Below are 13,281 nucleotides of genomic sequence, written 5' to 3' on the forward strand. Positions count from 1 at the left end.
GTCCAGCATTGGATAGTGATGGCAGGGAAAAGGGGGTAAGGGGGGTTGGAGCTATTGCCCCCTGGCCCCTATATAACTTAGCACATCCAAAACACAATGGCAGCACTTGATGGAAGGGAACCCTTGCAGGGAACCTATGTACCATCTGCTGCTACCTTTGGTTAAAAGACATGCTGCTACTTGGTTTTCTTTCCCTCCTCAGTGTGTTTTTCTGCACTTTCATTTACGGGCATGCTCACTTCTGTCTGTGTGACAGTCCAGACTCCCACACCCCTTACCTGCATATGCAGTTTTATGGTAAAGGTGAACTAGCCCTTTAAAATACAGCTACCTTGTAGAAGAAGAAGCTTTAGGCTCCATGTACACTGCGGCTGATAAACTCACGTTTAGGAGCTTTTCTGCATTTTTTTCAGCAGCCCCTGAACACTCCCTAACATTTTCCTATGTGTCCATGTACACTATGTCGTTTATAGGCAGTTGAGTTTTCAGTCATTTTTTTGAACGCACCAAACTTGCGTTCAGGAGTAGATTTTATCAGCATTTCAAACGCCAAATGCTTGTAAATGCAGCTAACCGCGTTTATAAGCATTTGCATTTGGAAAATGTTTTTAACTCTTCCATTTCCAGATGCTATCCAGAGCCTTTTTTCATCATGAAAAATACATGCAAAGCATTTTCCCAGTACTCAAATGGACCTGGTACACCACACTTTGAGATTTCGCATGAAAGAAAATATGTTAGACCCTGCTGCAACAATTTCTGCACAGAATTGAGCTGTAACACATCCAAACACCACAAAAAAAAGACAGCTAATCTCAACAAATACAGCTCTCTCTGCTTCTGCTCTCTCTATTTCTCTCAAAATGTCTGATATTTTTTACTGTTTTTCAGTGCATTCTGGGCATTTTGGAAGGTCTCCTGAGGTTATCTTTAAAAAACCGCTTCTAAACGCAAATACGCATAAACATGCATAAACACGGTATGCAAACGCGGTTAAACAGACGTTTTTTAACCTACGTTTTCCAGCAGTCAGTTTCCATCGTTCAGAAGTGTCCCGTGTACATGGAGCCTTATACTTACCTTTTTTTGGCAGACAGGGTCTTAAATTTTCACTCTTTTAAAGAGCTAGGGGCTTTGATGTTTTTCAAAACTTTCATGTGTGCCTGATAGCATGTCTTCCACTGGGTGCTGTGTTTGTTTCTACTAACTCCTACATAACTACTGTGTTCTGAAAGAAAAGGATGGGGTCATAAGACCACCTTGTCCCTGTGGAAAAAAGCAACAGATAACTTCCTTGGACATCCTCCAAGTCAGTCCAAAAGGCCACCCTCTGTAAGAAGGTCAATAAAGTCGATTCACTATAGGGCTTAAAAGTAGAGCCCTGAAAGACAACAAACTCTGGGGATCGGGGACCATAGGCAATTTGGCGAGGTGGACAATTTGGGCAACAACTCTTCCCTCACTCCCTGCCTGTCTTAGCAAACATACAGTATATACCAGGGAATCAGATTGAAACACTTTTGAAACAAAATTGCAAGGCCTGAGATTTGATCTTTAATGATACTCAGTGCTAAGTAGTTATCTATGCCCAATTGTAAAAAACGGAGAGCCCAGTCTAACAAAAAGCAATGGGTTGAGACTGTGGTTCTCACACCATGTGGAGAAAACCTTCTAGGAACAATACTTGACGCGGTGAGAAAAATATTGAGGACAGCTTGTGACAGGCAACTCTCTCTTAGAACTTGGGTACAATAGCTGTGCCATTTAAACCAGAGATTAAGAAGCAAGGTGGAATGTTAGACCCTTAGCCAAAAGTCTGACCAAAGAGGGGCCAGGGGGCATTCCTCTCCATCCAGTGCAGAGCCGCCAGAATAGTAGAACTTCTTTCCAGCTTCATCCTCTGTAGTATTTGGTGTGCTGCACAATTGGCTTGAGATTGTATGAGTGCATTTATTAATCTCTGTATATATTGTGAGCCATGTTTGCTTTGCAAAAAATGTATTATTCAAATAATTAGGGCCCATTTATACTTATCCATTCCAGTGCATTCTGGTGCTGTTCATTTTGCATGGCTCGCAAATGCAAAAAGGCAATGCACCGTAGATGCACATGCATTGCAGCAAAAAAAAAAAAAATGGACAGTAGTGCAATACCATTTGATGGCGTCTGTTACTTCAGAAAAAAGTCATGTCAGTTTTTTTGCCTGCTGTGGTGGGTTGACAGCCCATTGATTTGAATAGGCTGCCTATTAATGCTGCAACAGGCATTAAGATATGCCACAATGCATGTTAACACAGGCGATGTACCAGAACATCAAAGTAAAATGGGCCCTCAAAGACAAATTTTTGTATTGATACAACACAAATGCTTACACATCCATGTAGCTCCATAAACAGAATGCAACAAATATAAGTCTGGATACATTCTATGTGGGCCCTTTGATTGTTACTGCATGACTGTTCTTGTACATAAAGTTGTCTTGTAAAGGATGGAAATAGATCTGTAAATGTAGTCTTGGTGTTTACAGTGTTGCAAACGTACAACGCAATAAGCACCTCACTGAATTTGTTTGTTTGCAACTTAAATTCTGCTTTTAAAAGAAATAAAAAAAACAGGTGAAATTGAAATAAAAGAAAAAGGCAACAGGAAATACAATGAAATGCACATGTACAATTGAACTTTTTTTCATTTTAGGTATTTACATTCCTTTGAATGACACTGAGATCCCTGAAAAATATAGAGGTGTGGGAATTCGCATTGAAGATGATGTAGTAATCACAGAAGGGGCTCCCGTTATTCTCTCTGCTGAGTGTCCTAAAGAAATCTATGAAATACAACAGATTTGTGGGCAAAGCTGATGATAAAAGTAATAAGATACAGAAGTGTGAACCTAAACAAGAAAAGTGATGCACGATGTGTTTACATTATACACACACACACACACACACACACACACACATTATATATATATATATATATATATATACACACACACACCTAAACTTGAAAAATGCCTTTCATGTAGAAAAACTGTATGATATGTATTTTAACATATTTTACATTTACCTTAAAAAGTAAGAATCAAATTCTGGTAACATTGATTTGATTCCATTTTTAGCCAAAAGTAAAACTGGGTTAACATGACATATTCAATTGTCAATTTTTTAATTCATTGCAGACTCAACACATTTTTACCCCAGTACATGGTATGACCTCCTGCTACCTAACAAACATCTGCAGTGGCTCATAGCGTTGCAGTACACTAGCAGCATATTTAAAATAAAATGGCTGCTTAAAATCACAGATTCTTTCTTTTTTTTTTTTTTTTTTTACTAATGCAACTCACCTTTGTGCATTTTAGTGTGCTACAACACATATGTGTTGCCGTGCATTGGAAAGTCATTCAAAATTAATAGCACTGCAATTTGTTATCTGCATTACCATGCATTGCGGTAACACACAACAGAAATGTGCTCATTACCCCAGCATGGAAGTGTGAATCTGGCCTAAACCGCCATAAAATAAGTATTCCACTGAAATAAATATTCAATTTCTGTGACCAATAAAATGCACTATACTTCTTTAAGCATATACAGTATCTCACAGAAGTGAGTCCACCCCTCACATTTTTGTAAATATTATATCTTTTCATGTGACAACACTGAAGACATGACACTTTGCTGCAATGTAAAGTAGTGAGTGTACAGCTTGTATAACAGTGTAAATTTGCTGTCCCCTCGAAATAAGTTGCACAGCCATTAATGTCTAAACCGCTGGCAACAAAATTGAGTACACCCCTAAGTGAAAATGTCCAAATTGGGCCCAAAGTGTCAATATTTTGTGTGGCCACCATTATTTTCCAGCCCTGCCTTAACCCTCTTGGGCATGGAGTCCACCAGAGCTTCACAGGTTGCTGCTGGAGTCCTCTTCCACTCCTCCATGACGACATCACAGCTGGTGGATGTTAGAGACCTTGCGCTCCTCCACCTTTCCGTTTGAGGATGCCCCACAGGTGCTTACTAGGGTTTAGGTTTAGAGACATGCTTGGCCAGTCCATCACCTTTACCCTCAGCTTCTTTAGCAAGGCAGTGGTCATCTTGGAGGTGTGTGTTGGGGTCTTTATCATGTTGGAATACTGCCCTGCGGCCGAGTCTCCGAAGGGAGGGGATCATGCTCTGCTTCAGTATTTCACAGTACATGTTGGCATTCATGGTTCCCTCAATGAACTGTAGGCTCCCAGTGCCAGAAGCACTCATGCAGCCCCAGACCATGAAACTCCCACCACCATGCTTGACTGTAGGCAAGACAGACTTGTCTTTGTACTCTTCACCTGGTTGCCGCCGCACACCCTTGACACCATCTGAACCAAATAAGTTTATCTTGGTCTCATCAAATCACAGGACATGGTTCCAGTAATCCATGTCCTTAGTCTGTTTGTCTTCAGCAAACTGTTTGTGGGTTTTCTTGTGTATCATCTTTAGAAGAGGCTTCCTTCTGGGACGACAGCCATGCAGACCAATTTGATGCAGTGTGAAGTGTATGGTCTGAGCACTGACAGGCTAACCCCCCACCCCTTCAACCTCTGCAGCAATGCTGGCAGCACTCATACGTCTATTTCCCAAAGACAACCTCTGGATATGATGCTGAACATGTGCACTCAACTTCTTTAGTCGACCATGGCAAGGCCTGTTCTGAGTGGAACCTGTCCTGTTAAACCGCTGTATGGTCTTGGCCACCATGCTGCAGCTCAGTTTCAGGGTCTTGGCAATCTTCTTATAGCCTAGGCTATCTTCATGTAGAGCAACAATTCTTTTTTTCCGGATCCTCAGAGAGTTCTTTGCCATGAGGTACTATGTTGAACTTCCAGTGACCAGTATGAGAGAGTGAGAGCGATAACACCAAATTTAACACACCTGCTCCCAATTCACACCTGAGACCTTGTAACACTAATGAGTCACTAATGAGGGAAAATGGCTAAATGGGCCCAATTTGGACATTTTCACTTAGGGGTGTACTCACTTTTGTTGCCAGCGGTTTAGACATTAATGGCTGTGTGTTGAGTTATTTTGAGGGGACAGCAAATTTACACTGTTATACAAGCTGTACACTCACTACTTTACATTGTAGCAAAGTGTAATTTCTTCAGTGTTGTCACATGAAAAGATATAATAAAATATTTACAAAAATGTGAGTGGTGTACTCACTTCCATGAGATACTGTGAAATGTACTTATCAGAAAAAAAAATGTAGACTGACATTGCTAACCACCTTCTGAAAAGGCTAGTTGCCCTGTTGTGTCACACTTCTCTTTTGATAACTTCTGACGAAGCAGCCACCAGCCATGATACTCATTGAGCCACTCGTCTATTGGTTTTGCCTTATCCTTTTGTATGACTAGCTTGCCCGGAATGCCATCATCCTCCTCCCAATGCTTAGCTTATACCATTATTCATTTAAAATACTGACACAATTTTGGAAAGTTTTCTCTATATTTGTAACATATATACAGGAAACTGCATTTATTTTTTTACTTACTCCCCTGCTACATTTATACACTTATCCCAGCATTAAACTAATGCTTGGAAAGCTTCACTATAGAAAGATATGTCAGTACGCCTGAACCATCCTAGGACAGTCTGCCTCACTTTGTGAATGATTGTATTCACCATTCCCACAGAAAGATTTGTCTCTTGTGAAATTACATAACAGGTTATGCTTCGATTATCCTGGATTAGGCATTCCACATGCTGAATGTTCACAGAAATGACTGCTGTGGGCTGGGAACCACCATGGCCAGGATCATCACTAATGGATGTATGGCCATCTTTGAAACGTTTACACTATTCAGATTTTTTACTATGGCTGAGCGTCTGATCACCTTACTGTGCTTAAAGTCTTTTGTAGATATCCATGGGTTTTATGCCTTTGTTCACAAGAAACTGCATTACCACATGCTGTTCCATGCACACGCAGTTGTCTGCCATCTTGATTAACAGTCTCTGGACTGGCCCACGACATGTGCGCCACCTATCAGTAATAGGACACATTTGCCACTTACCACTGCCTGTAGTACCACCACGCTAGCATCCCTTTTTATACTTGTAAAATTCCCCTTTTTTCTTGAACACCCCTCATAGCTTATACGTATTTTTATGTGTATATATTTTCTGTTAAACCGTTCTATTAGATACAATTTTTCCCCTTTTTTATGTTTCATTGTTATGATAAAACTTTTCATACTGTGATATCCCTATATTGGTACAGACATTTCTGGATACTGAAGTGTTTTCTTTTTCTCTGTTTACATATACATTACCTGGTCTGCATTTTCAATGGTGCTGGCCATCAGGTTGCTAGAACCTAGGACCCCCTATTGTTATAGGGTCATCATCAGAGTCTTCCTGAGCTCCATCAATGGGGCCATGTGCTTCCCAATTTCCACAAGGAACTTCATGTCCACTCAGGACTAGCTGCACTCAGCTACCCGAACATTTTGGCTGCAGCGGTTCTAAGCATGCTCTGATGCCATCCCTTGCAGAGTCCTTCTCTGGCCCCTTGATTAGGCCAGGACTATGGGCCCTGTCACCACTTCTGACTTTAATTCCCAGCAGTCTACCTCTGAACGGACTGTTTTTGAGACAAAAAAGTCTCCTGCCATGACCTCATTTTTACAGAGGGTTCTGTCAGGCCTTATTGATGTGGTACATTCTACCCTGCATCTGGAAGATTAGCCTGCTGTTCCAGGCCTCATGTCTTTTAGTGCCTCTACGGCTACAAAGAACATCTTAACACAACCACAGTTCAATACATTCTTCTGTACTGAACAGAAGCACCCTGAAGGGTCCTGGGCCCCACCTGAGCGTGTACCTGCATACCTGCTCACACTGTGTATAGACCAGTGATCTGCCTTAACAGGAAAACCACTAAATTGGTGGATGGAGTGCTTAATTTTAAGGGATCATGTCAGAATGAGTGGACTTCCCGTTTCTTGAATCAGATAAAGAAAATCTCTGGAGCCTTATACTCTTGACTGCATGCATGGGATGGTGACACTACCTCCAAGGAGTTTTTGACTAGCTTGGCCTTTGAGGAATGTGGTCTAATCGGGCCTGAGCTTAACAGTGTAATTAGCAATTCTATGCATGTACACAGTTCGCTCTTCCCATAATGTAGGAGGTTCACACAGGGATTGGAGGAGTCCTAACCCTCTCCTTATTCACTTCGGCAGCAAGTACTTGCAGGACTTCTGCTTAGCCCATAGAACTCATAACCACAGACCAGCTAACCCCTCTGATCAACCTTCTGCAAAAAGATTTCATGCAAAGAAAAACATTGTATTTTTACTGGTTTTCTTAATGAAAATCTAAATGTTTTAATTATAAAAATTGAATAGTGTATCAAAAATCTTAGGAGCATATGTATAAAGCAATGAATATGACATTCACTGCAGGTCACCACCTGTAAATGTTTGAATGTCACATTAACTGCTTTATAAATATACCCCTTACTATGGAAAGCTCCCATCTCCAAAAAGGGGTTACTTCAGCTCCTTGTTTAAAATCCTTATTATTACATACTGTAGGTGTGTAATGAGGGAAAACATTATATATATATATATATATATATATATATACACACCCCCCCCCCAACAGCAACTTCCTGCTCTAGCGGTGGAAGGTATATCACTGCTCTGGGGTCTAACTGGTCCTGAACTTTAAAATAAGTGTTGGCAAGTATAGACCGGCTGCAATTAAGTAGTCCCACTCTCTGGCTTCTGCTATTGCTCACAACAACCTAGTGCCAGTGAGGGATGAAATGTCAAAATATTAATATGCTATAGGAGTCTTAATGGCAGCTTCTGTTAAGAGATATTTTGGGGTGCTTGCCTGCACACCCAAATACCCCCTGCTAGTACATACATTCAGTGCTGGAGGTGACAGTGAAAAAAACTAGCTACTCCTGAAAAGGCTTATAAAGTGCGGTTTACTATTTTTAGGTGGGGGGTGAACGACAATTATAGTCAATACAAAGATGATCCACTGATCAAGGTACTCACCCCACAAAGCATAGCCTATACGTAGCTCAACACTCTTTTGTTCACCATTAAAGAAATTAATGGATTAAAGAATCATTAGTGAATCAGATTAACATTTTATGGAAATGGACATACAGTATGTTTGATATTAACAATGAAATGCCAATACAAGAAATTACTATACAAGTTATAAAATATGTACATCATTAAAAGTATATGCAAACCCTAGTTGAATGACATTTTGCATCATAAACAATATTGTTTTTAATAAAATAAATTTTTATTCCTTTGTTCCATTGCAGTGATTTTGATCTCCTCCAGCCTCTTTGCAACTGTTTGCTGATACATGCACTTGCTCCAGCAACTGCTGCACATTATTGCTCACGGCGGGTTTCCTGATGGTGACAGCAGTGAAATATGACTGCCTAATGAGTGTTCAAACAGCCAATCGTAGTTTCTATTGGGATAGCATGTGGCAAAGTGACAATACAGGAGCACAAGTGAGAGACAGAAACAGTTGGACATGTCTGCCTGTGTGGAATTGGCCACTTGTAGTTTCTATCGGGAGAGCTCATGACCATGAGATCTGGACTAGCAACATTCAACACTTTCAGCAACAAAAATTGGAAACCTTGAGAAGAGTTTCCTGCTCTCAGAACTAAGTTGCCAAATTAAATGAGGATGTGAGGGTGGGAAACCCACTACACATTACTAATCCTCCTAATACCTAGGAGAGCAGCCCTTCTATTAGGGCCAAGGACTTAAATACAGAAGGGCCCTGACAGGTGGTAGAAAATTATTATAATTTGTTGCCATGTTCACATCAACCAGTTAGAGGTTTGATGCTGGGGTTCAGCACATGATGGACCGAACAGCATAATAAAACTCACACAAGTGCATATGTTGCATTAAACAATACCAACATAGTCAATCTCCCAGGTTTACAGAGCCCCAGCAGATTCTTACTAGCATGTGTACATGTGATAATATCAATGGCCCTTGCTCAACACATTTTGTCATTCTGACATCTTCAGGAGGTGTGCGTATGAAATGTGAGCTTTGTTACACTGTTTGTTTTTAAAATAATTAAATGGTATAGTGCTATGCAGTTCTCTGCTTTATTCTATTTGTCTGAGGTCACAACGAATGTAGTTTGTGAAGGAGTGTTGTGTAGCTGGTTTAGGAATGTACTCTGGTTGCATCATTAGAATATTTGTTATACTGAGCCTTATAGGACCTACATATAACTTGGAGGTCGGCCCCTCTGGTGAGTTCTTTCTCTACAGGTGGAGGGCTGCACTAATGGCATTTTTCAAAATTAGGGTTTTTATACTAATGTTCAGGGCATGACAAATTTGCTTTGAATCTAGGAGCCAGCTAAAAAGTTTAAGAGCCATTTTTTTTTGTTTTTTTTTTAGCATAGCCTGGGTTGTCTGCTCCCGGGACTTCACACGAGGCAATTTGCCACGTGACAATCACAGCAAAACTGCACCACGTTTTAGGCGCCATTGAAAATAATGACACCTGAACCTGCGTTTTGCAATCACAACGATTTTGGTACAATCCCAAAACGCCCAAGTGTTAATGGAGCCGCCCTGGTTCACACATATGCGATTCTGGATATGTTTTGAAACTCACAGATTCATATGACAGGCTAGATATTTTGTGTGCCTATTGAGATGATTTACACAGATACGATCCACATGCATTGTTTTTGAGTGCCATTATGAAACAGGCCCTGTGCAAGTTTGTAGCGGTGTGTTCCAGTGATAGCGTGGCTTGTGGAGATAAGTGTTCACATAGGATTGCTATTGACAGGAGTATTTGCATTGAAATCTATGGGAGGCGTTTCGCATTGAATTCTATGAGAGGCATTTTCACATTTAAGTCTATGGGAGGTGTTTTCCCATTGAAGTCTATGGGAGGCAATTTCGCCTTGAAGACTATGAGAGATATTTTCGCATTGAAGTCAATGAGAGGAGTTTTCACTTTGAAGTCTATGGGAGGATTTTTCCCACTGAAGTGTATGGGAGGTGTTTTCCCATTGAAATCTATGGGAGGCTTTTCCCATTGACATCTATGGGAAGCATGTTCCCATTAAAGTCTATGGGAGGCATGTTACCATTGAAGTATATGGGAGGCATGTTACCATTGAAGTCTATGGCAGGCGGTCTCCCCTTTGAAGTCTATGGGAGGCGTTTTCCCATTAAAGTCTATGGATGCCAGGATGCGATTTCTAGTTGCCATGGCGACCTGCCACCTGGGATTTGTCGGGCCCTTTAACACATCGTTAACACGGATGGATACATGTTATGTAACGCACAAAACCTCTTCTTTGTATTATTTTTACAGTTGTGCTCAAAAGTTTGCATACCCTTGGATCACTGGTAATATACAGTATGTACCATTTTTAAAGAAAACATGACTGAGCAGGCAAAACACTTTTATTTCTTATGGGATTCATATTGAACTGTAGGCAGGGTTTTTTTTCCTCAGAGAATAGGTGCAGGTACTCCCTCCTTCTGATCATCCTTGTCTCCACCCCCTACCCACCTCTGAACGCCATCCCTTGGTTCCACCCCCTACCCACCTCCGAACGCCATCCCTTGTTTCCACCCCCCCTCTGCGAACACCATCTCTTGGTTCCACCCCCTACCCACCTCCGAACATCATCCCTTGGTTCCACCCCTACCCATCTCTGAACACATCCCTTGGTTCCACCCACTACCCACCTCCGAACACCATCCCTTGGTCCTACCCATCTCTAAACACATCCCTTGGTTCCACCCACTACCCACCTCCAAATACCATCCCTTGGTTCCACCCCCTACTCACCTAACAGTACCACTCCTTTTAGAGAATAGAGAACCAATTATCATTTTAAGTACTGTTATAACAAAAGTAAAAAAACATGTATTTACATGTTGGTAAGGTTAAGATAACCCAACACAGAATTCCCCCTCACATCAGAGTTTGCAGGGTTCCCCTTACAGTGCAACTCTGAGGACTCTAATGTAAAGGATAATGCTGCAGACTCTGGCGTAAAGGGAAACTCTGATGTAAGGGGGGGTCTCATACATAAGAGTTTAAAGAGCTCCCCTTAATATCAAACTCCACAGAGTTCTCCTTAACATCACAGTCCACAGAATTCCCCTTTACATCAGAGTCTGCACGGAAACTGTTCGGACCCTGATGTAAAGGGGAACACAGTGGACCTTATATAAAGGCTGACTGTCTGTGATGTAAAGGGAAACCCTGATATAAGGGGGTTTTTGGTCACCAGAGCCCCCCTATTCCTTACACAGGAGTCCACAGAGTTCACCCTAATATAAGAGTCTGTGGTATTCCCCCTTACAGTACAAGGGGGAACTCTGCTGACCAGGGGAGCCAGGAGAACTCAGGAGCAGGAGCGCCATCATTACTGGTGAAGAGACTGATAGTGGAAGTTACATAGTTAGTCTGATGAAAAATGACAAAAGTTCAACCATGAAAAAAAAGTTATAATCCTACACACAGTTGATCCAGAGGAGGCAAAAAAAACCCAGCAAAGCATGATCCAATTTGCTCCTACAGGGGAAAAAATTCCTTCCGGATCCCCCGAAAGGCAATCGGATATTCCCTGGATCAACTTTACCTATAAATGTTAGTATTCAGTTATATTCTGTGTATCTAAGAAACAATCCAGGCCTTTTTTAAAGCAATCCACTGAGCTGGCCAGAACCAACTCTTGAGGGAGTCTATTCCAAGTTTTCACAGCTCTCACTGTGAAGAAACCTTTCCGTGTTTAGAGATTCAATTTCTTTTGCCCCTCTGTGATGACCTCAGGGTGAATAACTCTACACTGAGTTCACTATATGAACCACTGATGTATTTATACATGTTGATCATATCCCCCCTTAATCTCCTCTTCTCAAGAGAATAAATTCAGTTCCTCTAATCTTTCCTCATAGCTGATCTCCTCCATGTCTCATCAGTTTGATTGCCCTTCTCTGTACTTTCTCCAGTTCCCCAATCTTCTTTTTGTGAATTGGTGCCCAAAACTGAACTGCATATTCCAGATGAGGTTTTACTAATGATTTGTACAGGGGTAGAATGATCTCTCTCTCTCTGGAGTCTATACCTCTTTTAATACAAGAGAGGATTTTGCTCGCTATAGAAACCGCAGCTTGGCATTGCATGCCATTATTGACCAATTCAATATCGGGCAATTTTACACCTTCCTGCCCAGTCCAGTTTTCAGGTTTCAGCGCTCTCACACTTTGAATGACAACTGCGCGGTCATACAACATTGTACCCAAACTAAAATTTTATCTTTTTTTTCACACAACTAGAGCTTTCTTTTGGTGGTATTTAATCACCGCTGGGGTTTTTATTTTTTGCTAAATTAACAAAAAAAAACCAAAAATTAAAAAAAAAAGTTTTTCTTTGTTTCTGTTATAAAAGTTTGCAAATAAATAATTGTTCTTCATAAATTTAGGCCAAGATGTATTCTGCTACATGTCTTTGGTGAAAATAACCCAAATTAGGATGTATTTTTTAGTTTGTAGGAAAGTTATAGAGTTCACAAACTATGGTATAGATCTGAATATTGATCAATCCTGAAGTACTGACAGCCAATCTAATTTCTTGAGGTCCAAGAATGTCAGAACAGTACAGATATCCCTCAAATGACCCCTTTTTGAAAAGTAGACAGTCCGACGTACTTCATAAGAGGCATGGCGAGTTTTTTGAAGTTGTATTTTTTTTTGCCATAGTTTTTCAGAAAATGAAAAAATTAAAAAAATTAGTTTCATTATTTGTTTTTTACATATTGTCACCAGTGCAGTACAGCGTCATCATATAACTGGCATGGCGGTGATCAGGGACACTGACTGGTGACAGTATGAAAAAAAAAAAATATATATTTTTTTTAAATTGTTTTTTTTATTATTATTTTTTATTAAATTTTTTTTAAGATTTGTTTTTCATATTTCACTATGACCAAAGTAGTACAATGTTACCATAGTGATATTGTACTACTTTTGGGAAGTGATCAGTATTTTTTTTTTTTTTACACAATTTGCTTGTAGCAAAGAATTACTTTGCTATAAGCAAGCATTTACCTGAATGACATCGATTCATTCAGGGTTTTTTTTTTGTTTTTTTTTTGTGCTTAGCTGTGATTTGGCCACAGCTAATCACATGATATGTGCATGTGATTAGCTGTGACCATTCACAGCTAGGCACTAGTATACAATGGATGGCAT

At 40.5% G+C, this 13,281-nt stretch overlaps 1 protein-coding gene across 8 annotated transcripts in view; it reads left to right on the forward strand.

Annotated features, from left to right (window-relative positions):
* The window catches only part of XPNPEP3 (X-prolyl aminopeptidase 3), a 151,974-nt gene extending 142,831 nt beyond the window's left edge, over window positions 1-9,143 (forward strand). For 5 of the 8 annotated variants that reach the window (XM_089684854.1, XM_089684857.1, XM_089684853.1 and 2 more), the window contains 2 exons: window positions 2,695-2,866; window positions 8,338-9,143. In XM_089684854.1, the coding sequence (XP_089540980.1) occupies window positions 2,695-2,858 (164 nt within the window). In that variant the 3' untranslated portion in view covers window positions 2,859-2,866; window positions 8,338-9,143. Of the gene's footprint in view, window positions 1-2,694; window positions 2,885-8,337 lie in introns of all 8 variants that reach the window. The other 3 variants (XM_089684858.1, XM_089684859.1, XM_089684855.1) reach the window with 2 other exon arrangements.
* The last annotated feature ends 4,138 nt before the right edge of the window (window positions 9,144-13,281 follow it).

This window comes from Staurois parvus, unplaced genomic scaffold (genome assembly GCF_062004578.1).
Source record: "Staurois parvus isolate SC_StPar_1 unplaced genomic scaffold, SC_StPar_1.0 ptg000360l, whole genome shotgun sequence".
Classification (NCBI taxonomy): Eukaryota; Metazoa; Chordata; class Amphibia; order Anura; family Ranidae; genus Staurois; species Staurois parvus.